We start from the raw sequence: 26,455 nt of genomic DNA on the forward strand, positions 1-26,455 counted from the left end.
GGAGCCCCGAGCAGGGTGACATTAGGGAAGGCCCGAGAGGGAGAGGGCACGTATACAGAGAAGGCCCGAGAGAGCAGGCAAGCGTTTATGTTGACAGTCCAACGTCTGGTACATCAGCGAGGCTTGGGGCGTGGTATTAGGGGTTGGTAGGAGCCACGCATAGCCCATAAGGCTAGGGTGTCTGGGGAACACCCATCATCCCGGGAGACCCCAGGGGGTCCCGGAACACACGGGGACAGAGGTCCCGGCTAACCGTGCCCAGGGAGTCGTAGGCAGCCTCCCAACTTTATTTTAAACAGCAAAGACGTGGCGGGCGAGAATCGAGGAAGCCTTGGGCCAACTTGGCACGGTAAAGGGGGCCACAAGGAGATCACGGCCCTCCTGAAGGACCGCCGCTGCTACACACTGATATGGAGAAGGGAAAAGTATGCCGCACAGCTCCCTACAACTGGCTCCAACACCCAAGGTCAACAAACTGAACATCATACTAAGGTCACCAGATCAGAGAAAGGAACTCATCAGCAGTACATCAGAGAACCTAAAATGTAAAATGAGCATGACTAAGTTTTAAAAAGACTTGTCAGAAACCCCTCTGTCCCTTGTTACTGTGTCACTCACAACAACCAGTTTAGAAAAAATATTTCCAGGCAACCCTGAAGATCAGTAGTAATAGACTCCATACAAACAAAACTGCAAAGTGAAATATACCAATGAAATGGAGAACACTGTGTTTGATAGGGTTTTTGTTAGGAGTCCTAAAAGGTGCATGATAAAAATACAGCAATTTTACTTAACAGCTTCCCCTACTTCATATCTAACTTGACAGGTAATCTTGTTTTTCTTCCATTTCTACTCATTGGCTGTCATTTGAACAGCCATCACCAGGTCACACAACAATGACACGAAAGAAATGCTGAACTCAATGTTTTAACCCTTCCACACCAGAGTTTTTGGGAAAAGTTACCCTTTGCTATATAGCTGCACTGATATAAGAAGTGAGTTGCAGTATTGTAAATGAACTCAGTTTCAAAATTTATGTATGGTGAAACATCACAAGAAATATTCTATAGTATAACAGGACTTCCAGAGTAGGAATCTTGCTGGTGGGGGGAAACCTTTAAATGCTAACCAGTCTTTAAGTTTCTATAACCACAGGGCATTTTTGTGTGTGCTCCGAGGGCCAGGGGGACACCTTAATTAGTGCAGCTCCAACAGCCTCTGTAATTAAAGCACAAGCAGCATCTCGTGTATCAATATCCCCACGCTTCAAAATGGTGGTGGGGCACTTTAACTAAACAAGCTTTAATTAAAGTGCCTCCTCCCCCGTTTTGAAGTACGGGGACACTGATACACGAGACAAGGAGACTGCTGGAGGCATGCTAACTAGCACACTCCAGCAGACTTGACTGAGACTGCTCTGAAACGCTGTAATTACAGAGCGTCGAAGCAGTCTCCCCACACATCTACAGGCACCCACAGTGACTGGAAAGCCTCTAAAGGTTACTGTCCTCTTAAAAGTTTCTGATTCAAAAAACACTTATGCACATGCTCAACATTAATCGTTCATTTAAGAATCTTCCCGAATACAAAGTTTTCCTAGTTAGAACCAAGAGTATAAACCACAGATCACGTTAGATCTTACCAAAAAGGAGTCCCGGCTAGATTTTTTGTTTTCTTTTTTCCCTCCCCATTTCATTAGGTGTTTAGAAGCAGAATGGTTATTTCATTTTAAGAAGCGTAGAACAGCAGAAAAAATGGTGGTTGGATTATATTCATGTCAAGTGTGGTCTGAATAATGAAGAAGAATGAAGAGCATAAGCATCATTCTGTCAGCTTCCATATAAAAAGAAATGTACCGTGCCTAACACCTCTGCAAAAAGAACACCATATCCAATTTCATGAATACTTTGAAATAATTCCTTCTTTAACTCGCCAGTGATTACAGCATCTTGTATCCTGTCTGCAATTTAGGGCTGTATTCACTCTCTAAAGCCCAGTTTGCAATGCTAAAGATGTGATGATTTAAGATACAGGGCACTAATGCTTAGATTCTTCCAACCCTATAGGCAATGCGAAACTTAAAAACTATTAAAACATTATTTGTTCTATAGGGATTACTTATTACACATTCAATTTAGTCAACCATGTCTGCTGAGAGGCACACAAATCCCACCATAGCTAATTTAAGAACTTACCAATTTCCCTTGCAATTCTGACAGCTTCATCTGCATCCTGTAAAAGCAGGAAATGAGACCTAACGTTAATCCCATCAGCCATTGCACTATGTCCTTAGGGCAGTCATATATTGCACTACTGTCTCCTCTGATTCATTTAATGTTTGATTTTACAACCTTCTGACCCTTTTCAGTCACAGGAATGTAAAATTAATACCATAAGTGGAATGTAAATTCTACCTCATCATTATTATACCAAGAAACTCAAAGCAATAAGGAATCAGCTGACAGGAAGCACTATCAAGATCACAAAATGATTTTCTGCATTTGCAGGAATTTAATGCTAAAATTTTGAAGTTTACAACATATCCTGGATCATAAATCAGATCATTAAAGCTTGTCCATTATCAGCTTGTTCTGTCTTCTTAGGTACGTGTGTGCCTTGTTTTCCTGAATACTGTCAGCAGGGGGAGTTGATTCTCTATTGTTTGGGTAAGATTCCGATTCAGAAAAAGTCTTACAAAATTTCTTCGACTACATCTGCCAGTCTTTACTCAAGCAAAACAGACAATTCCAGTGTTGGAGTTTTAGGTTATAAGATGGACAGGAACTTTAATGTATCTATTTAAATATTTTAACTGTGGTCTGAAATGGGCAGATTCAGACAACAGTTTTCTTTAACTACAACTAATGTTTAGATTTCAGTGCATAGCTATTAATTAGCAAAATTCTTCTGTGGTCACCACCTATTGTGTCAGCTGACTCATATCATTAGAATCACTGAGCAGCAAACGTAATGAGAGAAAAAAAATGATCTAGGAAGTTCAGAAGAGAAAAGCCAAAGGTCTTTCAACTCTGGTTCACTTTTTACCAAACAACCAAAGCTCACTCTCATACAGTAGTTAATTCTACTTCCTTTCACCCAGAACAATATATTTCTATTATGCAACTGTAAAAAGAAAAAAGGTTAAATAATAGTGGCATGGGTTAAGTCTGAGAATTCCATCCAAATTTGCTAATATTTATATTATTCTGTAACTTACATTATAAGATTTGTATAGAAGGCAGTAATGTCTGGAAACCACCAGCTGCTAAGTGTGTCTGAAGCTATGGGGGCTGACTTATGAACATTAAAATGAAACCTGATATTTTTAAAGCTTTCAAGGCAATTCATTTTAAAAGCACCCAGGTCAGTACTTTAAAAAAAAAAATATGTAAGAAATGTTCGTACCTGATTCATTTATGTCCAATAATAAAACAAAATCCTCTTTAAAAGTCTTCAGTACCTAGTAACAGCCCCATGAAGAATAAGGAGGCTGGCAGGGGAAGTTGTCAGAAAATTTAATTTCCTTTCATTAGCTAGTCTGCTCCACAAATCGGTGCTTGTTAAGTTCAAAGCAGTCCTGAAAGCAACATCAGCTTTAAGTCTTTTTATTCTAAGCAGTCACATCTGTTAATGAGATTTTCCAAATAACAATTGTTTTTAAGTCAGAGATAAATCTACCAAAAAAAAGGAAAAAAAATAATCAAGGTTTACTGTTTTATTACACCTTGCTGCTTTCCATGACCCTGCACCCTCCAAATTTTAGCTTAAAGGGATAAAAATGCATGAAAAGGGTCATTTAAGAATGTTAGTGGTTTCCACACATTGAGTTTGAAGGTTCTTTGTTCCTGCCTGTGACAGTTATGCGAGAATACTTCCCCTTAATAGCCTCTCTGTCAGGAAGTGTTAAACCTGCCAAATGCAGACAATTAGAGCCTCTTGAACAAAATGCAGGAAGAGTGATGACTGATGAAGAGCTACGATTATAGTCAAGAAGGAAACTTTTACATTTCTTTTCTCTTGGAAATTCCGTCATATATTTGCAAAACAGAATTAACAGAAGGGGGGCAGGGAGCAAATAGGGTAATTTTTTTCACTTAGTTACCTGCAAACAAGTAGCTAGCTGATACATTGGAAGTTCATTTGAACAAAAGCTACAGATCATTTAGAAGAACTTTTTAGTCATAATTGTTTTATACACACAAGCAACAACTTTAAAGAATAAACAGCATGATATGAGAAGTACTCGTACCTTCCTACTCTAAAAAAATAGCGAGAAAAACAGATTATTCAAAACAAAGTGTCCTGCAAGGATATTGCTTATTTATACTATTTGAACACCACATACTTTGGCAATTTTAACATATTCAAACAATTCTGCAACAAGAAAAATTCAATGCATATTCAAATTCTCTAACTCACAAAGCCTGCTTTGGAAATAGCAGATACTGTTTATTGGAATTAAAACCACATTAAGAAGAAAAGGAGAGAGGAACAATTTGGAAAAATGTATAAACAACTGGCATACTCAACTCTCTGGCAACCGGCTTTCGTTCTCTTTCCCTGAAATAGTAACTTTAATATAGAGCTTTTAATTTACAGAGTGCATAAATATGTGGCAAGTGTCCAAATTCCAATAAAAATTTAAGGCAGTTATTTTTAGACTTTGATGCTAGGAAGCTATGACAGACATACTATACACTTCCTATGAAGAAAAGAAACTCAGATTCATGTACACTGTGCTGCAAAAACATATAAATTCATATCTGGAATACAGACAAAAAAAACATGAAAGGGTTAGAGTATTTTGAAATAATTTAATCTCTCTTTTTTTCCAAGGTTCCATTGACTTACTACTATTTCCTATAAAATCAAATTAGCTATGCTCTTATTTTCCTAAAATAAGCAGAGATTAGAAAAAATATAACTCTGGGAAATTATTTTAATAAAGTGTTAAGGAAAAAATAACTATTTTATTAAATAGCCTTATAAAACTACAACCTTTTATAAAAATGATGGTCACAATAATATTTTTTTAATGGCTGATTATACCATCTTTGAATTCAAACAACATAAAATAGTTATTTCTGTTCATTTAAGTAGTAGTAGTTTCTTACCTGTTCTTTTTTTTTTTACCTCTCTGGCCAGATTAAAAAAAAGAAAATGCAAAACTGCTTTGATGTTTGGATGGTTAGCTCAATTTGTTTGCTGACTCTTAGAGCAGGGTAGGCAAACCCTAGCACTTGTGCCAGAATGTGGCACGCGAAGGCATTTTGCTTGGCACTCGCACCTTGGGGCTGCACAGCCACAACAAGGATCAAGCCCCTCGCAGCTCCCCTGCCGTTCGCCCCTGGCATGCCAACATCTTACAAGTTGAGGTTGCGAGAGTTTTTGGCATCTGCCCAAAAACCTTGCCGACCCCTGTCCTAGAGCTATAAATATTTTATTAGTTAGAAAGAAAATGTTTCTGGAAAGAAGACATTTGCCTGGTATATAGCAACTAGGCAAAACCAAACTAACAAGCCATTAGTTATTAATCTCCAACTTCCAGTTTGTCTTTCAACCCAGCTCATGAACATATCTAAAACGGGTGCCTAAAAAAAAACATGCAAAGTCTTGGTACCGCTGAATTTAGTTTAAAAAATTCCCACAAACTCCAATGAGTCCAAGATTTCACCTGCAGATATAAACTTCTTGGATCCCCACTGAGCACTGCTAAATTTAGAATATGTCTACACTACATCAAACCATAAGGAGCCCAAGTGAGAAACACTTGTTCTGCCTTGCTCCCACTTTATGCATGCCAAATACCAAAAAAATACCCTTTTTGGCATATGCCAGCACTGCTCTCATGCTTGGGTATGTCTTGTTCAAGCAGCTACATGACATTTTCTTTAACATTTGGCATGCAGAGCAGAAGCAAGTTTGTAGTGTTTTTTATTGTGGCACTCCCTAGCACAATTTGACATGGTGTAAGAAGGCAGGGTATATATGCACCTTTATAGCCTAACTAAATAAGATACAGATATAGATATAGATCTATATTTATATATAGAACACAAGCTTTCATGAGCCCAAGTTCACTTTATAAGATGCTGACATGGTATAGATATGCCATAGTTATACAAACAAAACTATATACTATCTAGCAATAAAATCTTTCCTTGTCTCTTCACCACCCCCACATTCTCTCCTCCTCCCCACCACCCATGTTCTCCCTTTTGATTGCTTTATCCAGCATGGCCTTCATTTATACACTGTAGAAAAATCGTAGTACACCTCTTAATCAACACTCAAGTTTAGTCATTGTTCAGCTTGATTACTACTCTTTTACTTTTGGTCTCCTACTTTTCACTTCCCCATTCCAATCTAACCACACTAATGGATGCTAAAGGCCACATGTTCTCAAACCATCATGCCATCTTTATTGGTTCTCTTAAATCTCACTGTATGAGATTTAAGATCCTCATTCTCATTTCCAAGGTCCAGCATGCCACCCTTGCTTGCATCTCAGTTCTCATTTCCCCTTAATCTCCAATTCACTTTCACTATACTCCCAATACTGTTTCCTCCAAGGACCCTTCATCTCTTCTTCATTTCATGCTTTCATTTATGCTGCCCACTCATCTGGGAATAGTCTCTCATTTCTTGTATGTCAAGCACCCTCTTCTTCTATCTTCAAACCCTGCTTAAAACCAAACCCTTGAAAAAATCCTTTCAGCTAAACAGTACTTCATCTCAGCTATAACACCTTCACAGCCCCTTTTCCCTAAACTACTGTTGTCCGTGTTTAGACCTTTGTCTGTTTCTTGTACCTTAAATGATACGCTGTTTGAAGAAGGGAACACATTTCTTAGTCTTTATTTGTGAAGCACTCAAAAAAAGCATTCACAGCACTGATTAAATGATGCCTAATAAAAAGAAACTGCTCTTCACTTCAGCCAAAGTAAGCTTCTTTTAATACAGTTTTGAACTGAGTTAAGAAAATGACATACTGGAAGCAGTTAATCACTCTTATGCCTATCTTCCCCACTCAACCACCAAAAAATTTTAGCTGCCTAACTTCTATAGTCAAATCCTCTTCACATATAAGTGTGAAAGCACTTTTCTGTCCAGTTTATTGGGGCCAGTACAGACTGAAATACTTCCTAGACCAAATGGAAAGAAGCCATCTTGATAAGGTAAAAATGAACAAGAGGGAGTTAGGCATTAAACTCCCTAAAACTTTCAGAGGAAACAGGTACAAAACTGTCCTTTGGACTTTTAGAAGTCCCATCCCATAAATAGGGGTGAAGAGTCAGGTAGAGATTCAAACCACAGAAGAGTATGGAAGCTTGCCAATTATCTGATCAGGCAGCTGTCCACTTAAAAGAGAGAATGTAAAGGTTTTTAAGTCTCTGAGATTTAACTACCATGTCCTAGGCATGTTGTTCCTATAGTTATACCTGCTTAGAACCTCACTACCTCTTCTTTATATCCTGGGCTAGGTAGAAAATGGCAAACCACACTGTGCACTAGGGAACACCAGCCCTATCGCATTATGTGACCCAGGTAGTCATTCCACTCATCAGGTTCAGAAGATGCTCTCCTCTTTCGCTTCTGGCAATGAGGGTTCTCCCCTTGGGTCTAACTATCACATGCCATGGGCGACTGGTACCTCCTGAGTTGGGGGGGCACTTGCTCCCCTAGCGGACAGTCAGCGACTGGGTGGGGGTCCCCCAAGGCCAATTCTGCCGACCCACAACTGGCAGTGGCACGCCGCTGGCACTTCCAGGTAGGACCACTTCTCCTGACGCATTCCTCGGCTGGCACTCTCAGGAGGGGCACCAGTGCTCTCACCTGCCCCACCTGCCCAGAAACACTGCTGTCAGGGGGTACACCAGCGTTCTCAGGGGGTGTACGTGCACCCCCTATGCATCACCATTGTCACATACTGTCTCCAGACAATTCAACCTCACTTCTTTTCAAAGCTTCAACTCTCTGTGTAGGAATAACATTGGTTCACACACTTCTTATAAGAGAACCTTGCAACATTTAAAATGAAATAATCTTCCTCTTTCTTCCCAACAATTCAAAATAGTAACCCCATTAGTGCCCTTTGTTTTTAAAAGTTATTCTGATTTGTTCAGTTTTCTAATCTTATTTAATTTGGTGGGGGGAGTTTTGGAGGAGGACCAGATTTCATTCAAGTTAAGTGCTGATCATCCAGATACTGAAGGCTGGGAGGTAGGGCTATTCACATTTTGATGTAAAGGTCAAGTGCAAGTGGCTACCATCCACATTGCTAGCAGTTCTCATTTCTTTTTTGGGCACCTTGAACCTTTTGAGATAACTCAAGAAGCATAGCAACCCACTTGAGTACCTGTAGTTAGGTAATCTTCTCTATTAGTTTTACTGGTTGTGGTATTAAATATTATTAAACATTTATCCAATTTTGTGGATATTTTTGGACTAGACTAACCATAAACAAACAACCCATGAAATGGTTATTACTATTAAAGGTTTATGCAAAATTTGAATGTTAAATATTCCTGTAACATTAGGTGATTTTGTGTGAAAAATAAAAACTTTGATGGCTGTTTAATTCAACATGGCCTACTCATTTGATATTGATTAAGCAGAACATACACCATGTGCAGGCCACAATTCCTAGAACTGCAGAATGAAAGACAGGGCATCAGGAATAATAGAGATCAGCTAAGGCACAACTTAACTGTTACTAAGTTTTTTTAGTGAAGCTTCTATACATGGTTCAGTGGCACAATTAGCTTAGAAGAGGTCTGAGATACAGTCCAATTGTTACTGCTGCAAGACATCAGGGTTCCCATTAATCCTAGCGCTACACCACAGCAGAACAGAACAGTATAGAAAGAGGATTTGTAAAGCTTTGATCAAAGGCAGCATACTCTTAATTATAAACTGCTTGGACAAATATGTATCTCTTAACACAAGAGTCCTTCAGACACCACAGACACCAGGCACTTGCATTATTAGCAACATCAACAGTTTTTGCCTAGTGCATGTAGAAATGTGGTGATTGAGCATCCAAACATGCTGTCATTATCTACATCCTTCCTGGGCCAACCCACAGAGGCATGGCCATAGGAATGAATGGATTTGTAGAGACACGTCTCATGGCACTTGTGGTAGCACGAGTACTTTCATCAAAGTCATACTAGCCTCTCCTGCTCTAGGAAAAGACAGAATAGGTTAAAATAAAAAGGCTGCTTCCCCTTCTTTGCATTTCTACACCCTGTTTCTTTTCTTCCCTCTTTTCTATTAAATTTTTCACTCTTACTCATTCCTTACCAAGATTAAATCACACTGAGGTTTCTTGCTGCAAGAAACAATAGCATGATTTAATCTTGGTTAGATGACACAATACTAAACGTTATTTCCCCTGATATATACTGATCATTAAGGCATGGTCAAAATTCCATCAAGAAAATAATTCAAAATCATCTTCAAAAACACATTTCATCATACAAGTCAGCTTTGATCAATGCCAAGTACCAAGATTCAAACGTCAGCAATTTTTTCTGCAGCTAAGTTTAAAATTATTCATATTCTTTTTCAACGGAAAATGTTTTCCCTTTTTATTTCATAACTCAAAAATTATTTGAAATGACTTCTCATTAATTTTTCCAAAAAAAAAAAAAAAAAAAATCAACTTCAGGTTAAAGATTAAGCATTAGAAATTTCATCCCAAATGGAGCGGCTTATTTAAAAAAATTAAAAAACCCCAACCAAAAAAACCCCCTTCAAAATCCATCCTATAAACAGACACATACAGAATGGCAGGAGCTGGGGGAGAAAGGGGGATAAAGACAGATTAGAAAAAAAATCAAGGAAGGATGACCACCCGTGTATATAGAATCAGTATGGAAAGTAATGCAATATGGATAAGTTTTATCAAACTTCATCATCACTGTGAAACGACTGCTAGACATACATACTTGATGTATAATCTTTAGCCATACTTTTTCACAATAACGTTAGTATAGTTATTGAAAGTGAAAAAAATAAGAAAAAAATTCATGCATGAAGGCATATATATGCATGCACACATAAACCCATACCTGATGTATTAACCTCATTTATCTGTCTTACATTGCAACATATAATGTACGATATTATCTTTCTTATAAAAAAAAGGTAAGAGTGCTTTGAGATGCTACCCTTTTTGTTTGCAGCCCTTAGTATACTGTCCAATATCTGATAATTTACTCCATTACTCTAATGGCTTCCCCCCCATCGACAGCTTTCTAACCAATAAAAGCCAGCGCATGACACTTTTCTATCACATTTTTCACTAACACTGAATTTGTAATTACATTACTTTTATTTAAGCAATTTGATTGTAGAGTAAACAGTTTCTCACCTTGACTACCCCATCAAAACCAGGGATTGTGTTGACCTTTGCATTCTTGGCTAACAATTTGCTTTCAATCTTGTCTCCCATAGCTTGAATAGCATGCGTGTCAGGTCCAATGAAGGTGATACCATCCAATTCCTGTGGAAACAATAAAGATTTAAGTTTAGGTAAAGAATTCTTAAAATGGCTTTAGCTATGCATCCACAAGAGAAAAAAAATTATGAAAAATACTTACTGGAATTTCATTTGGAAAATATTGTATTTATGTACCAACATCACAAATAGAACGGCACTGGAGCCAGTACTTTAAAAATGTGTATGACCATGTGAAACATGTACACCTACAGATTCAGAACTGTATCATTAGCATTTGTATAAATCAAAGCCAGGCCAAAAAAAAGCAGCTGAATGTCAAAGTATTTCAGCTTGAAAATTAGAAATGTCCCTTGAGTGAGGGGAGGCCAGTTAACTCGTGACTGAAACAGCCACAAGTGACTTACAAACATATGCTTGTTAAAATGTAAAGTGTTCAGGATTTCATTGTGCATTCTTTAAACCAAAGCTTATGAAACATCAAAAATGGAAGTAAAGTCTCTCATTTGACAAATTTAAAGAGTTTGAAGACTAGATTTAAAAAAAAAAAACCCTAGAATAAATACAGCATGTAAAATATAAATTTTGCATGCATCTTACAAACACAGCAACTCTTACGTTTTTCATATTCACTTGAAAATAGGGCATTATAAGAATTATTTTAATAGGTATAAACATGACTTATAATTTCTCCCTATTTCCCTATGCTAGCCAACAGACTCGAGTTTAAATGACAAAGTACATCTCATAACAGTCTTTTAACATCTTCTACTAACAGACCTTATGCAGGGCCAAGGACGATTCCAATATAAGTGCATGTAATGGACATTATTATTTCAATTTTCTGTAACTGAGATGGTATGTGCACATGTGTTTGAAGGAGTTGTCATATCTTCTGTATTCAAAAATTAGAAATAGAACAATTAAATTAAACTCAAAAAAATTGTAAACTGATTTAAAAAATGTTAAGAGTAACTAGAAAAAAAGTAGGCAAAACAGTGCACAGGGTTGTCCTCCCATGTTCTTATGTTCTTCAGTGTGGCTTAATAGTTTCCCACACAACTAAAAGACAACTAACTTATTGGACACCAACATTCCTACGGCTGCCACTTAACACTAATACCATTTTCAAGTTTAGAATCTGTACATTAAAGTTAATTTTGTGAGCAAGGTGTGCATGTTAGCTACTATATATAATCCCAATAAGACAATCATTTATGATGCTTCACTGTAGCTATAACTACACATTGTGCTGGAGCATCAGTATAAAACATCTGACTGATCTCAGGCTGATCTCACAATAGCATGTGGAAATGCTCACTCTGATGAGGCAAAATTCATGGCCTACTGCCAATCCTATGGTGTAAAGCAGGGAAGTCAAAGATATGGCTGTGGACCAGATCCAGCCTGCAAAGCCCTATCACCCAGCCCACAGTGTCACCTGTGGGTCTTCAATGAGCCCAACACACTGGCCCTGATCCCAAGTACTACGTGCAGCATGCGCTGGCCACAGCCCCAGCTTGGAAAGAGCATCCTCAAGCATGTTCCCAGTCCCCCTGGCTTTTAAACTGCCACCACTGTCATAGTCCTCAGTCTGGTAAATCGGTGGGGATGGCATTGCCTGCTTCTCACCTTCCCAAAGCAGTCACCAATGCTTCTTGCCTCTTCCCAACACCAGGTACCACCTAGCTTGAGGAAGGAGCTGAGGGCTTTCCTCCAGTGCTCCCTTTGCTCTGCTCCCAAACACTGGAAGCAGTAGAGCAGGCTGCTCTCCACCTGTTCCCAGGATCCCAGTCTGGGGAAGGTATGGGAAGTCTTCTCCCAGTCCCAAGGAGCAGGCAGGGAGAGTAGAGCAGCTGCTGCCTTCCACGCCTTTCCCAGACTGGGATTAGCCCAGTCTGGGGAAAGCAGGGTACAGGCAACAAGGTGGTGCATCCTGTGGCCTGTTAGTAGTTTTGAGAAGAAGTTAAGTAGTCAACATAGTGCCACACATGTTCTGTGAGTTCAAGGATCAGAAGTTTGCAGAGAAGATGAATTTCTCACCTATGGGTGAAGTAATGACCTAGTTTTAAAGTCTAAGCATGCCCAGTACATTCCATGTTATTTAACTTTTTGATGCCAAATGCCAAGTTGGTAACTGTCACCTTCTTGGAGGTAAGCAGTGATGTGATTGGTATTTGGATGAATGAATCTATGAGGATGAATGGTCCAAAGTATGACTGACAGAGGTGGTATGTTGAAAGTTGCAAAAGAGACCAGACCAAGGGATCTTGGTCTCTTGCAGAATGAATGGGTTCCTTACATGTGGGTGCTGGTGAGTGCATGTCTGGAACGCTGTGGTTGAGGGGCCTGGGAGGCCAAAGGCCAGCATGGTCCAGCATGTGACTGCACTTCCTATGGTTGGTGAGAGAGTGGCAGAGTGGCAGGAGAGACTGTAACCCAACAGGAGCGTAAGGGCCTGGGAGGCCAAACTCTTCTCGCTTGTGGGTAAGGATAGGCAACATGTAGTGGGGCACAGGGGGGCACCCCCTGACAGCAAGCGCTCTGACTGGTAGGAGTGCTTGTGTCCTCCCTAAAACTGATTCTGCCAGTAGCACATCAGTGACGGAAGTGCCGGCACTTCTGCCGCCACTGTGCCATAAGTGGAAGTGCTGGCACTTCTGCCATCACTGCCATGCTGCCTGTGTGCTCAGCAACCAGCTGCTGGGGCTCCCCACCCCCAGTCACACCCTGCTGGTGGCCCCCCAAACTCAGAGGGCACCAGTCGCCCATGTGGGTATGCATGCAGGGTGAGGGTCCAAGAGACCAATACCTCTGTAGTGTTGATTCAGTGCTTGCAGTGTGCCTGGTGATCACCTGAAGAGTGCCTAGTTATTGATGCTGTGACTCCAGGTGAGTCTGTGTGAGAAGTCCTGCTATAGAGATCACTGGCAGCAACCATATGAGAAGCTGTACATGTTCTCTAGTGCCCTCTCTGGGATAGCATTGCATTGCTTTGGCTTATATTACTGTCGATATCCGATATTGCTATTGATATGTTATTGATAATGGGGTTTAATGGGGTTTATTGGCTGGTTGTTGTTTACATTGTTGCTGTTTAGCTACTATAGTTACTATTACCCCTTTATACTGTGTCTGTCGTTTACTGCTAGTTAATTATATTTCGCTAATTAGAGCTGGGCTGCAGGATTACAGTTAGTGAAGGTTGAGGTTCCATCCCTTTCAGATGGATCCTTAATTAGGATTAACAACCCCATTTGCATTATTAAGGATATTTCCCTGTTCAACAAGGGAAACCAGAGGAGAGGGGACAGTTGCAGGCTGAACACCTGTATGCTCCCTCTCCTGGGAAGAGTTCTACTGGTGGATATTTCTCAGAGAATTTCCACCAGTAAAAATGAATGTCTGCTCAGCACCTAAGATAACAATGAAGGCAGTACAGTGCATCAGTTTAAAGATTAACTGATCCAGAGAGGCCTATACTTTCATAAACTATGCAGCCCACTTGCTTACTACTTCTTACTAGACTGCAGAATACAAAAGCTCATGCCTCTCTGAATGAGATGGTCTATAAGGTGCCAGCCTACCCTGCCTTCTGTCTTAACTTCAAACTAACACAGGTAACTCTCTCTAAGATAATAAAGTCTGGCAATTTAGGGCACGGGATCCACAGCTATGCAAATCCACCTGCTCTCATAGTCTGACAAAATAGTTCAGTCCTGAGGCTTACTAAGAGTTCCAGCTCCCTAATCAGCAGGAGACTTCTCCAAACCTGATCCTGGATTCCTTAATAAATAGCTTTCAACTATTTGTGCTGAACAATGAGAACTGAATCTGGCCTCAGCAGCAGCACAAACAAGATAGGAAACAGAACAACCTGCAGAATGAAAACAGGACAAACCCTTTGTATATACAAGAAAATGGTTAAAACATACAAAGTTACAATTACAATTATTAATAGGCTACAGGGGATTGGTGGCAGAGTGGGTGAGGCATCTTATTATCGCTCCAGAAGTGAGAGTTCAAATGCAGTTATTTCAAACTCAGACCAAAGACTGCCCCTACTTAAACCAACTATAAATGAACATCTAATCATTCTGACTGGGGAGCTAAAGGTAGAGAGGGCAAAAATGTTACCACTCATTTGTGCATCCTCAGTTATAGGAGCTGGTATGCATTAATCACCACAGCCTGATAGTCTTTCTAAGCTCAGGCAGACTGTGACTGGCTGACTGACCAAACAGCTCCTCACTAAGTCAATGCTGTCACTGACATAATTTTTCTGCAAAGTTTTCATCAGGCTGGCAGTTTTCTGGTCATTTCATATTTCTGATAGGGTAAAGACGTAAGTATGAGAAATGCAACATAACTACTAGAGACTCGTCATCTACAAGATCAAAAATAATGGTGCTGTACTCCTTCCAATAGCTCTAGGATACCATATTAAGATATGATCATTACAGTAATACATTCATAGTTTTGGCTTAGTTGTCAGCAAACCTGCAGAAATTTAGTGGATGAATAAATCCTTTATACACGACTGTCTAGGTGAGAGGTGTCAAACACCTTGCCCTTCAGACCAGATAAGCAAGTGGTACAGGGCCTGTCCACTGGCCAGATGTATGACATTTAGCTGGCCCCATGGGCCAGACTGAACCCACAGACTTGCCCCTTCCCCCTCCATACTATATACAAGTGCATGCGGCACTTGCTCCACACAGTACCCACGCTGACAAGTCTTGGATCCATCCTGCAAGTGGCACCTGCCCCAGAGCAACTGGTGTGGGGTACCACATACAGCACAGGTCACAGAGCCAGTGCCATGTGAAACATACATCCCAGACTAGCTGGCACAGGTGCTATGTGTGGCATGTGCCCCAGACTGACCAGGACATGTGCAGTTCAGGTCCCAGGCCAGCCAGAATAAGTGCCATATGCAGCATGCATCCTGGACCCTGCACACAAGACCTGGCATGTCACCTGTTGGTGTGTGTAAAAAAAATCTATCCCCATATTGTGTAACGCATCATTTTTTGGATGCAGAAATCCAAGAGAAGATTAATTGGCCTCATGGATTACTACTTGTTTGAAGCAGAAAATAACTTTTCAGTGGTCCTGTCCACATTTTCAGCTATGAGACATCCTCCAAGTGTGAGTGCCCCTCCCTGAACTCAGGACAGCATCAGCACTGAAGCCTCCCAAGCTCTCTTAACATCTACACAAATTCTGAGTGAAGAAAGAGAAATGACCACAAGATTATTTCTAAAATTGACAATGTGTGTCACTTACAGGTGCATTGACAACAAGGAAATGACAGAAGAACAGCCCTTGAAATTGATGCAAATTTCTAAGATAGTATATGGGGAAATACTGCTCATCTTGCCCTGCCTGGTCATTTTCATAGGACAGTAAGATGAGAGCAAAGCTTCATCATGGTCAATACCCTCTCAGTCACCTATGCTCAACTACCCACTGTCCTTCCCTTCACTCACCAAAGGTTCCAAAAAATCAACCTCTCTCCTCCTTCCCCTGATCTTTTCCCCCCAGATAACTTGCTCATCTGACCTTTTCGCCCAGATAACTTGCTCATGCCCAATTCAGGACACTTGATTCAGTTTCTCTAGCCAATCTCTCCCTCCCAAGAGTGATCCGTTGGTGCATAGTAGAGTTCTTTGAGCTCACAGGTGGCAATCCTGAAGGATATGCCATGCTGCTTCTGCAAGTTCTCATGCCAGCAAATGCCCTAGAGTCATGGAAGGGAATCACTCGTCATGGCAGCTCTCTGCTGAGGCTGGCAATTCCATGGAACATGCATGAGGTTTGAAAACCTCCCTATGCCTACATTATAGCTTCATAGCTCTGCCAGACCTCCTCACAGTGAAAGCAGCAATCAATCACACCCTGAACTAGGATCACCCTTCCCCTGCAAACTTTCCCCTGAAGAACAATGCCCCATTCTGTGCCCTGTCTAAATGCTCTGAACCTGCTGTTGCCATGACCCCAAACTCTGACGGAAACCTGGAATCGCAAAAGGTTTAACTGCCACCCATCTGTGCCCATATCCCTGTGAAGGAGGCAACCACCATCCGAGGACCTGAAAAAATGAATTGTTCCGCAGGGAGTGACAGTCTGGTCCTCCTTAAGGATCCTGGATGGCTCCTGGCAGTAGGGGGCCAATGTTCCTTGCAACACCCAAGACCTTGTTGACATCCCTGCCCTGAGCATATGACAACATCGTGCACTTGATTTTAGTGTAGATATACAGCCAGTCCAGCTGGTATCCCCAAGTCACCATCTGCGTTGCAATGCACTTGTAAATCACCTGATGTTGTCAGCTATCTTTATCCCTTTGCCTGTTGTGGCAACTGTTCTCTCCTCATAATGGGGTCCAGCACCTTGCGATGACTCAAATTCAAGGCCCATGTGCTGTGTTCTGAGGAGGGTATTCTCTGGTCTGGTCCAGTCTAGTTCAGCTAAGTGATGATCACTGTTTGCACTGGAGAGCTCGAGCAAAGTGATAGGCCTTGGCAAATCTTGCAGGTGTCAATGAGTGCTCAGGGACATACCATGTGGGCCAGGGTCATAGCACCAGTGGCAGGTGGGGGTGTCACCTTAAGACCAGTACCACTCCTCCTCCTCCCCTGGCAGTAGAGTTCTGACAGATGGACAGACAGTTCAGTGGACCAGGAGTGTGCGCGCGTGGGGGGGGAGGGGGAGGGAGAAGGGGGGGTTGGGCATGATGCATTCTGGGATGGGATGCCAGAGGACTGCAAATTGCTTGTCTTCATTCTGTGGAGCAGTCTGACAATAGCTGATCACACATTGCTTAAAATAACCTGGAGATGCCCCGCGAGCAAAAATATATATATCAAAAGTTTGCTACAGTATGAGCACACTTCATGCATGTTTTACTGCTTGGATGTGCAGTTTGCTTGTATTTTAAGTGCCCTGACCACATACAAAGTGTAACATGAGACATGACCCTAGGACTCTACCTCTACTATCTTTATTCCTGCCTGTCTCTCAAAAGAAAGGTATGTAGCCTCTTGAATAGGGATCAAGGAACAGCTATGAAGACAGTAGCCTCACCTCAGGCACAAATATTGCAATAGAAACACTGGTAAAAACAAATTAAAGCTTCCTAAGTTCCAAGTCACCTTCTTTCTGCTATTATCATAGTTATAAAACGGTACACCAATCACTTTAATCTGCAGTAGCGTGCTGTCCTTAAAATAGCATATATTCTGAAATCATACAATTATACAGTGCATACACACCTTACATGGTATGAAATATTTTTCCACATTTCTTAACAATTACACAGGAATTTCACAGTATGTGCCGTACACTTCCAGATAAAAGAAGGTATTATTTAATTTTAAAATTGTAGAAATATAAGATGAAATATTTAAGTGTTAGTGAAAGAAAAAGGTCAATAGTAAAAAAACGAAACTGAAGAAGCTTTGGCAACAGTCTTGGTGGGAAATATGCAATATTTTTGGGAGCACTACACCTTCAAAGTTTTACTTTGGACCTCATCATACAATCCAAATCACATTTAATAATTATATAATATCAAATTAAAGCTTAAGAGTGAACCAAGTGAACATTTTATTATTACTACTACTACTACTATTCCACATTTGAGTCCAAATGCAGTACTGAACCATTTCAGTAATCAGAAAACATGTAAGTGTACAGTACATAAGATGTACATGACCAATGATCTTATGCACTTCTACCTACACAACCCTTCCTTATTATTAACTATGCAAAGCAAGGACTCTGACGTAAAGACTATGCCCCATAACAGGACTAAATACTTAACTTTTTATAAAGTAATGAACACCCAGAAAATTTAGATAAAAACAAATGAAACGTAAGAATTTTCCTTGGATGGTTTCCATATTGCTTTTCTTCAGTTCCCTGGCATTGAAACCAGCCTTAGTTTTTACATGATAAAAGAAATCTGTGGAACTAATCCTAGAAACCTCTTTCTGTTTTCTTGCATAACACCTCCAGGCGACAGAAAAGACAAAATGCTTCATTTGCATCCTTAGAAACTGAGAATGCGCCTTTTCAGCTGCAAATGTTATTGCATCTACATTTCCAGAAGAGAAAGAAGGTTAAACAGCCTACTCAGGTTTATGTTAACTCATCTCTTTTTAGCACCATGAGCAGCACAAAGAGCAGAGAATGCAAAGGCTTAACGGCCCAACCTCTTTCTTCATTAAGTTCAATTAGATTCTGGAAATGGATATAGCTGCTGATTACATGAAGATAAAAAGAAGAAATCAGGTATGCACAAAGGAAATGGCAAACACTAACAAGTGTAATATTAGTCTTCCCAATCTTCCAGCCTTGTGAAGAACATTTTAATTTTTAATGCAAAACAAAAAAGTTCCATCAGTCCCCTTCACTACAAGACCATCTGTGATACAGGATTTTGCCTAAGGCAACAGAAACATTTATCTCATCATTCATATAACATTTTGTTGGGGGTTTTTTAATGTTGACAACATGGAAGTGTAATATAAAATCCTCTGAAACTGTCAGCAAGGTTAGAAAAGCAATCTCTCACCTGATGTGCTACATACACAACAGCTCTATTCCCATCAATTAAAGAGTGTATCTGACTGCCTTTTAGCTGCAAAGATTATTGAACAACTCACTGTCTTCAGAATACAAAAAACAAGGTACAATTTATTCCATGAGATATTCCTTGTCAACACAAAAAGAGTTTTAGGATTCATCTAACATAATAATCATGTATCTTTTTCAGAAGAAGCAGTACCTGGAGGTGTAAAGCAGAAGATGAAGTTAGCCATGCTTTATTTTCCAGGCCTTTTAGCTGTCAGTCTGGAAGTAATAACTTCACTTGGCACAGAATGCTCAAGAAGATGTTTAATACAAAATTCACATTTCACTAAATGAAAAACAGGCACTGAAAGAGTATAGAAGGGGCAGGGGGTATATTCCTTTGCCCAAAGTAGTATGTCATATTACCAAGGACTTGTGCTCACTCGAAAGTATTTTACAACATTTTATAAGTTACAAAAAAGATAATTAATATTGAAAACAAATTCTAAAACTAAAATAGTTTATAAACTTTAATTTTATAATAGAATTAAAAATATGTGAGCAAAATGTATCTTTATGAGATATCTGCATTTCCTACAGCCATATTATTATTTTTTCAGTGCACAGGGATACAAAAAAATTTACATTCTTGTGTTTATTTGCACATTTCCTCCCTAATCAGTCTGGAACAGTTCTTAGCCCTCCAAAAGCTGATGCCTGTACTTAACTTAAATGACTAGCACTAATAGGAACACATTCTGAGTTCAAAACCAGACAATGAAAAATTAATATTGGATATTATCAAGACATGATATTATACTTGTGATCACAGATTTTTTTGGCTTAATTACATTTCTGTAATAATCCTATAAATTAACCTGAATTTAGTGAGAATGCCTCCAGGTATTTTTTTAAATTTATTTTACATATATTGTATATATAAATGGTATTTTTTTCCAGATACGTCACTGTGTTTGTAGAATTGGGTAAACATCACTATACCCATGGTTAAATACTGGGAAACTGAGTCAGATAAGAGTACAAATGATTTGTCCCAAGTCACACAATGAAACTGTTGTAAAACTTAGTTCTTAAGCAATTCAGTTAGTGACATGCTCTCAACAAATCAGTAATTAGCTGGCATCACAGCATGGTTCTTCTGGATATTGAAATGTTGGGATGTGACATTCTTCAAACGACATAAAACTGAGGGGGTCATTAGATTTCCAATGGCAGGCAAAGTTCTTTGGGTAGATGTGATATCTTTTATTAGACCAACTAAATAGTTGGAAAAAAGTCTTTGCAAGCTTTTGGGCACAAACACCCTTCGTCAGGCCTGAAAGGACTTTTTTTCCAACTATTTAGTTAGTCTAATAAAAGATATCACATCTACCCAAAGAACCTTGCTTGCCTATGTCCTTAGACCAATACGGCTACAACCAACAACTCATTACATTTCCATTGGCATTTTTCATAGAATAAGGATGTTAACTCATTGTCCTGACCAAATACCACTGTAGGTAATTAGTCTCCTTACCTAAACTCCCTGGATTTTTCAATTGGATACAGTATTCCTCTCTTATTTCCTGCTCTTATGTGAAGGGTACAAAGTGGCTATATTCTATCAAGCAGCAGCTACATTAAGACGATTGCACTTCAGTGCGAAGTGATATCATCCTAATACCATATTTACCCAAATCCTTGAGAACCGCACAATAATTAGATTGTATACATGGAAAACGTATACATTGGTTATAATTAGCTGTGTATAGAATCTACATATTGGAGGATCACCTTAAATTCATCTCCCTCACTGCAGTGGGGAAAGCAATAGTAGGGACCCCTAGCAGGAGATGAGAATCAGCCGGTGGGGGAGGCAGTAAGGGAACGGGCAATGAGGGAGGCAAGCAGCTTGCCCTGTCCCTCCCACTTATTTGTGCCTGCCACCCCCAGCCTTGCACTTCACCCCTGTCACTCCCCTGTCCCCTTCCCCCCCCATCTTCCCCCACTTCTGTTCCCCCAATGGCCTTTGTCCTCCCCCAAAACCCCTTCCTCTTTTCCACCCACTTACCTTTGCTCCAGCCATACTGCAGCCTGGGGCACAGCACACAGCCCCAAGCCCAGCCCCATAGCAGATGCATGGAGTCAGCAATGCTGCTACAGGGCCAGGCTCCATGCTCCAGGTTGGAACAGAAGCAGAGCCTGACAGTGCTGGAGCAAGGGCAAGAGGGAAAGTAAGGGAGATCTGGGGCACAGGTTGCATGTGGGGGTATGGGGAAAAAGGGTGCAGAGGAAGAGATGGAGACTGCAGGGGGAATGGCAGGGGGTGTAGGGTCCAGCCCCGACCCAGGGTTGTGGCCACAGCAACTGCCTGCCAACCCACTGCCTCATACTCAATTCCAAGATGAGGGTCTTTTCCTCCCATGTTAAATGGGCAGGGTGGATGGACCTCATCTTGGAATCAAGTAAATATAGTAGCTATAAGTTTAAGACTGAAATGTTTTGAAATCTTTCAAGGATAAAAGCTGTATAGAAATGCAAGAAACTATAAGAGATGTAATATAGACACAAATACATATCGCTAGGGCCCTACCAGTTTCCACTAGGGTGGAAGTTGGCTGTGCTGCAGCTCCTTTAATCTTGCAGGTTCCCCCATGTGCCCCCCCCCCACCCTTGATTGGTGGAGGGGCCTCGATTCCAGTTCTCTTCTGATTGGTCAGGAAGCAAAAACTGCGGTTTTAAACTTGGTGCCATTTTCATCTCCCTGTTGCTGACAGGTTGAGGGGCCCTGACAGCCCCACTGATTGCTTCTGCTTTTGGAGACAAAAATGGTGTCAAGCTTAAAACTGGCAGGGAAGTGAAAACGGCAATCAGGAGCAAGCTGCAAGTGGGGCCCCTCCACCAATCAGTGGCAGGGAAGCACATGGGGGAACCTGCAAAATTAAAGGAGCTGCAGCTCAGTCCATTTCCATTGTAAATCCAGAAGGGCCCTACACATCACATAAGGTAGTGTCATACAATCCAGAAATATTAAATGCATCTTTTATAAGCAGAGAGAATTTAAATGGGAGATAGGGTAGTCTAAATCAGAGGTAGGCAACTGCTGGCACGGGTGCCAGAGAGTGGCCCGTGAAAGCATTTTGCTTGGCATGTATACCCCAGGGCGGTCAGTGGGGAAGGGGCTGGAGCTGCACTGCCACAACAAAGATCAGGCCCCTTGCAGCTCCCTCACTGTCTACCACTGGCACACCAGCATCTTACCAGTCGAGGTTGCAGGCGTTTTTGGCACTCTGACCAAAAATGAAGCCAACCCCAGTTTTAGATCCTATAAATGTGTTTAATTATGTGTGGTTGGATAAACAGTCTTTTCAATAAATGGCTTTACCCTAATTTATTTACTACTAGCAAAACATATTTCAAACTTCTAAACAAAAATCTTTGGAGAAGAATATTAAGAAGAAAATTAAGAGAAGAACTAGCTCTTAATGTCTGCTCACTAAGAGAAAGCAAACACACTGTTTTTAAGTGAGTGACAAACTGAAATGTCTTTACAGTAAAAAAAATAAAAATATAAGAAAGAATTTTTATTTTAATTCTGTTGTTATTGTTCTTCCCACGATCACTGTGATTGACAGTGATATTATACTCCCTCCATTTGCTCTCTCCTGTATTTAACTTAACTGGTATAGTTTACAAAAGGTATCATAGGGGTCGGAGGGAGGTGTCAGACATCTGCAATCAAATTTTACTTAACAGGTGTGTTCTTGTTGTGATTTCACTGTCTATAGATGCAAGATCTCATCTGTAAGATACTGATTTTTAGACCAAGTCCTCTTCACCTTACTCATGAAACTCTCACATTTTGGCATGAGTATTGCAAGAAGACTTGGCCCTCTTCTTAAAATAAGAGAAATTAAAAACTATGCATAATTATGAATGCCTTGTATTTCACAAATGCAGCTCTCATACTAAGCATAAATTTTATTCCTTGGCTGGCAATAGGCTCTGCCAATGTTAATGATAAGTATTTAAGACCATTATTATGGAAGTCATGCATTACAAAAAGTACTGAAGAGAGTATGCAATAAAATGGGAGAACAACATTTCTGTTGCCAAGTTTGGAACAATACATTTCATACTATACTTCAAACAACAGTGCCAGACTTGAGACAGTTCTCCTTAAATGAAAGAAAGGAAATAGTGTATAGCGCTGTGAAATGTACGGTCATCATTTCAAAACAAGCTGTAAAACTCACTTGTGGTTTCAATACTTTAGAGCAATGGAGCTCAAAATATGGCCCATGGGGCAGGTCTGGCTCTTAGAGCCAACCCATCCAGCTTGCAGCCCCAGACCCCATTCATCCAGCCTACAGCCCCAGTCCCAGCCCCACACATGAGACCTGCAACATATAACCAGAAAAACATGTATGTGAAAATAGTAATGTCAACTGTCACAAAAACATCACAAGACTCACGATTCCCAAGTCAAAATAACTCCAGCTCATGATCTCCCAATTGAACCCTCAGATCTCTGGATTTTATCAGCTGGTAAGTCCGTGGAGGGGAAGGGATGGGGGTAGAGGTAAGAGGCAGGAGGTGCAGATCGAGGCCCCCATGGTGAAGGAGGGAGTGGGGCAGGAGCAGAGGCTGAGGTGAATGGGGCCCAGGTTGGGGTAGGTCATCCACAGGCCGGGGGGGGGGCAGAACACGACTACGGCTCCCCACAGCTGCACGCACTCCCAGGGGAGGCATGGGGGCATGTGCCCTGGGCGGGGCAGAGGAAGGCTGCCCACTGCAGGCTCAGGGTTCTGTGCCCTGCTGCCTCTGCTCCAGGAGCTCAGCCGCGCAACGCCAGTGTACTTCCTGCCACCAGGCCGGCAGGGGACGTGCCCAGGCCCTCTCAGAGGTCGAGAGAGGCCCGGGCCACTTCTATTTTTTGAGGCTCAAAATACAATGCAATAATTTGTAATAAATGTTCCTTTTTTATTTAACAAGTGCTTTTCTAGCTTTTTTCTTCTTGTTTCAATCCTGTCAGTGTATCTCTGTGTCTGTATGTATAACCTCATTTGGAGATAATGAGGTTATACATACAGACACATTTAGATTTAAAAATCTAAATTTGAGGCCCTCCGTGAATGAGAGGCCTGGGCCAAATGACCTTCCTGGCCCCCCCTGTGATAGGCCCTGGACACACCATGCATCCAGCGCACCCCACACTTCCTGCCTCCCTGGCAGGCAGCAATGTTATTGCATGGCAATAGGCAGCAGGGTGCAGAGCCTCAAGCCCACAGCAGGCAGCTCACCTCTGCTCTGAAGGGGGCACATGCCCGCATGCCTCCCCTGGGGTGCATGCAGCTGCAGGGAGCCGCATCCCCCCCACCCCGCCCCTCTGGATGAACTGCCCTGGCCCCCAAGCCCCATTCACTTCAGCTCCTGCTCCTGCCCACTCCCTCCCTCATCGTGGGGGCCTCGATCTGCCCCCCTCTCCTCGATCTGCCCCTTCCCCTCCACTTACCTACTGGGTGCTATCTGTGTATCTGCCCCTCACTCCCAAGCCACAGCCCCTCTAGTTCTGCTGCTGCTCCTCACTCCTGACCCACAGTACCCCACATCCTGCCAAGTTATGCGGGATCCCTCCTCCCTGGGCTTCAAACCCCACATACACACCCATAGCCCCCCCACTCCTTCACACATAACACCCCCCCCCATACACACACACACATCAAAAATAGCATCTCATGATTTACAAGTTCATCTCAGGAATTTTGACAACGTGGGGTTGGCAATGCTGTGAAATGCTAAACCAAACAATAGAAAAACGTGGTACTCCTCTACCCACACACTTTACCACTAATACTTACCTTCTACTCTTCCATCCTCAAGCATGTTTCCACCACTACTACAACTCTGACTGCTCCAAAACCACCATTCCTGCCACTCTTCCACAACAAGCTACATACCACAGACTACCTTGCTGTTTCTATCTGCCTATTCTTGTCTTCTGTGCCTTTGGAAAAGAACAAGGCAATTTTCCAGAGGACAACATGGCTTGCTGTTCACCATGGACAATTAGGGGGACAAACAGATATAATAAAGTCCTTGACCCTGCAAATCATTTTGAGTACACCAACAGTCCTACCGAAATCCGTTAGAACAGGGGTTCTCAAACTTGTTGATACCGAGATCTCCCAGCGGCAACAACTTAAAAGTGGGTTGCAAACTTCTCTTCCCTCCCTAGAAGCAGTAGTGCAGGCGGCAGGGACGCCACCACCATCCAGCACTCTGTGTTGCCGCCGCGCACTGCACATTACTTCCCCATACTCAGGCCCGCCCCTCACTTGTTGACTGGCTGGACTTGGGTGTGGGGAAGCAGCAGGCAGCGCACAACGTGTTGGATGGCAGCGGTAGCCACACCCCCCACGCCACTGCTTCTAGGGAGGGAAGAGAAGTTTGCAACCTACTTTTAAGTTGCTCATGACCACCCGGGGGGAGGCACGACCCACAGTTTGAGACCCCCTGCATTAGACTATTCAGACACTTCAAGTTAAGCACATGCTTAAGTATTTGGTGATTTGTGGCCTCAGCCTTCATTGGAACATGGCATCCAATTTAAAAAGGGGACAAGGGGAATCTTTTTTTTTTTTAAAGATTCTCTGGATAGAAACCTTCTTTCACTGGTCTCTGCTCCACAAGTTGCCAGGTTTGTAAAATACCAGAAACCCACTTTTTACATTTTGATTTAAAAAAAAACAAAACAAAAAAACCCTGGAAAGCAGACTAAACTATGCTCAAGAATTTCTTAGGCAGTAGGTATAAGTAGGGTGACCATATGTTCTAGTCTGACCAGAACATTCCTGAATTTTGGAGATTGGGCCCAGATGGCCCAGTCTCCAAAACAAGTGTCCCAGGCATGGAGCACGGTCCAGCAGGGAAGCAGAGTGGCACAAGCTGTGAAATAGGAAGCCGTAGCAGAAAGCAAAATTGCCCTAAAATTGGTTAGCTTGATTAGTGGAATGATCACGACCACTAAAAAGGGGAGATGATTGTTAACACCTGTGAAGTAAAGAACAATGAGTCATTAACGGGCTATTGAATCCCTTAGCAGCTCTGTTATTATTATTCAGGCAGCTGACTTGTGGGGGTGGGGGGGAAGAGATGGGACGACTCTGTGCTGGATTTCACATTATACCTAGGGTGACCACATGGGACAAGTGCAGTAAGATATTGTGGAAAGTAGACAGATTCTTTTATCTAGAGTGATACTAAAATGAGACTCATGAGAAAAACCAAATTCTTAAAAAGGTCTCATTTCTAATTCTACCTTTAAGCTGATAATTACTTAACTAGTCCCAGAAAATTCAACCTTTACTGATGGATTAAGTACAGTAAAATCTGGGGAGATAAATTATA

At 41.4% G+C, this 26,455-nt stretch overlaps 1 protein-coding gene across 1 annotated transcript in view; it reads right to left on the reverse strand.

Moving 5' to 3' along the window:
- Positions 1–26,455, reverse strand: part of PCCA (propionyl-CoA carboxylase subunit alpha) — a 476,911-nt gene that overhangs the window by 318,920 nt on the left and 131,536 nt on the right. The window contains exons 7-8 of the mRNA XM_059721102.1: positions 10,379–10,510; positions 2,196–2,232 (exon numbers count right to left, since the gene is read on the reverse strand). Of these exons, the coding sequence (XP_059577085.1) occupies positions 2,196–2,232; positions 10,379–10,510 (169 nt within the window). The remainder of the gene's footprint in view (positions 1–2,195; positions 2,233–10,378; positions 10,511–26,455) is intronic.

Source organism: Alligator mississippiensis, chromosome 1 (genome assembly GCF_030867095.1).
Source record: "Alligator mississippiensis isolate rAllMis1 chromosome 1, rAllMis1, whole genome shotgun sequence".
NCBI lineage: Eukaryota > Metazoa > Chordata > Crocodylia > Alligatoridae > Alligator > Alligator mississippiensis.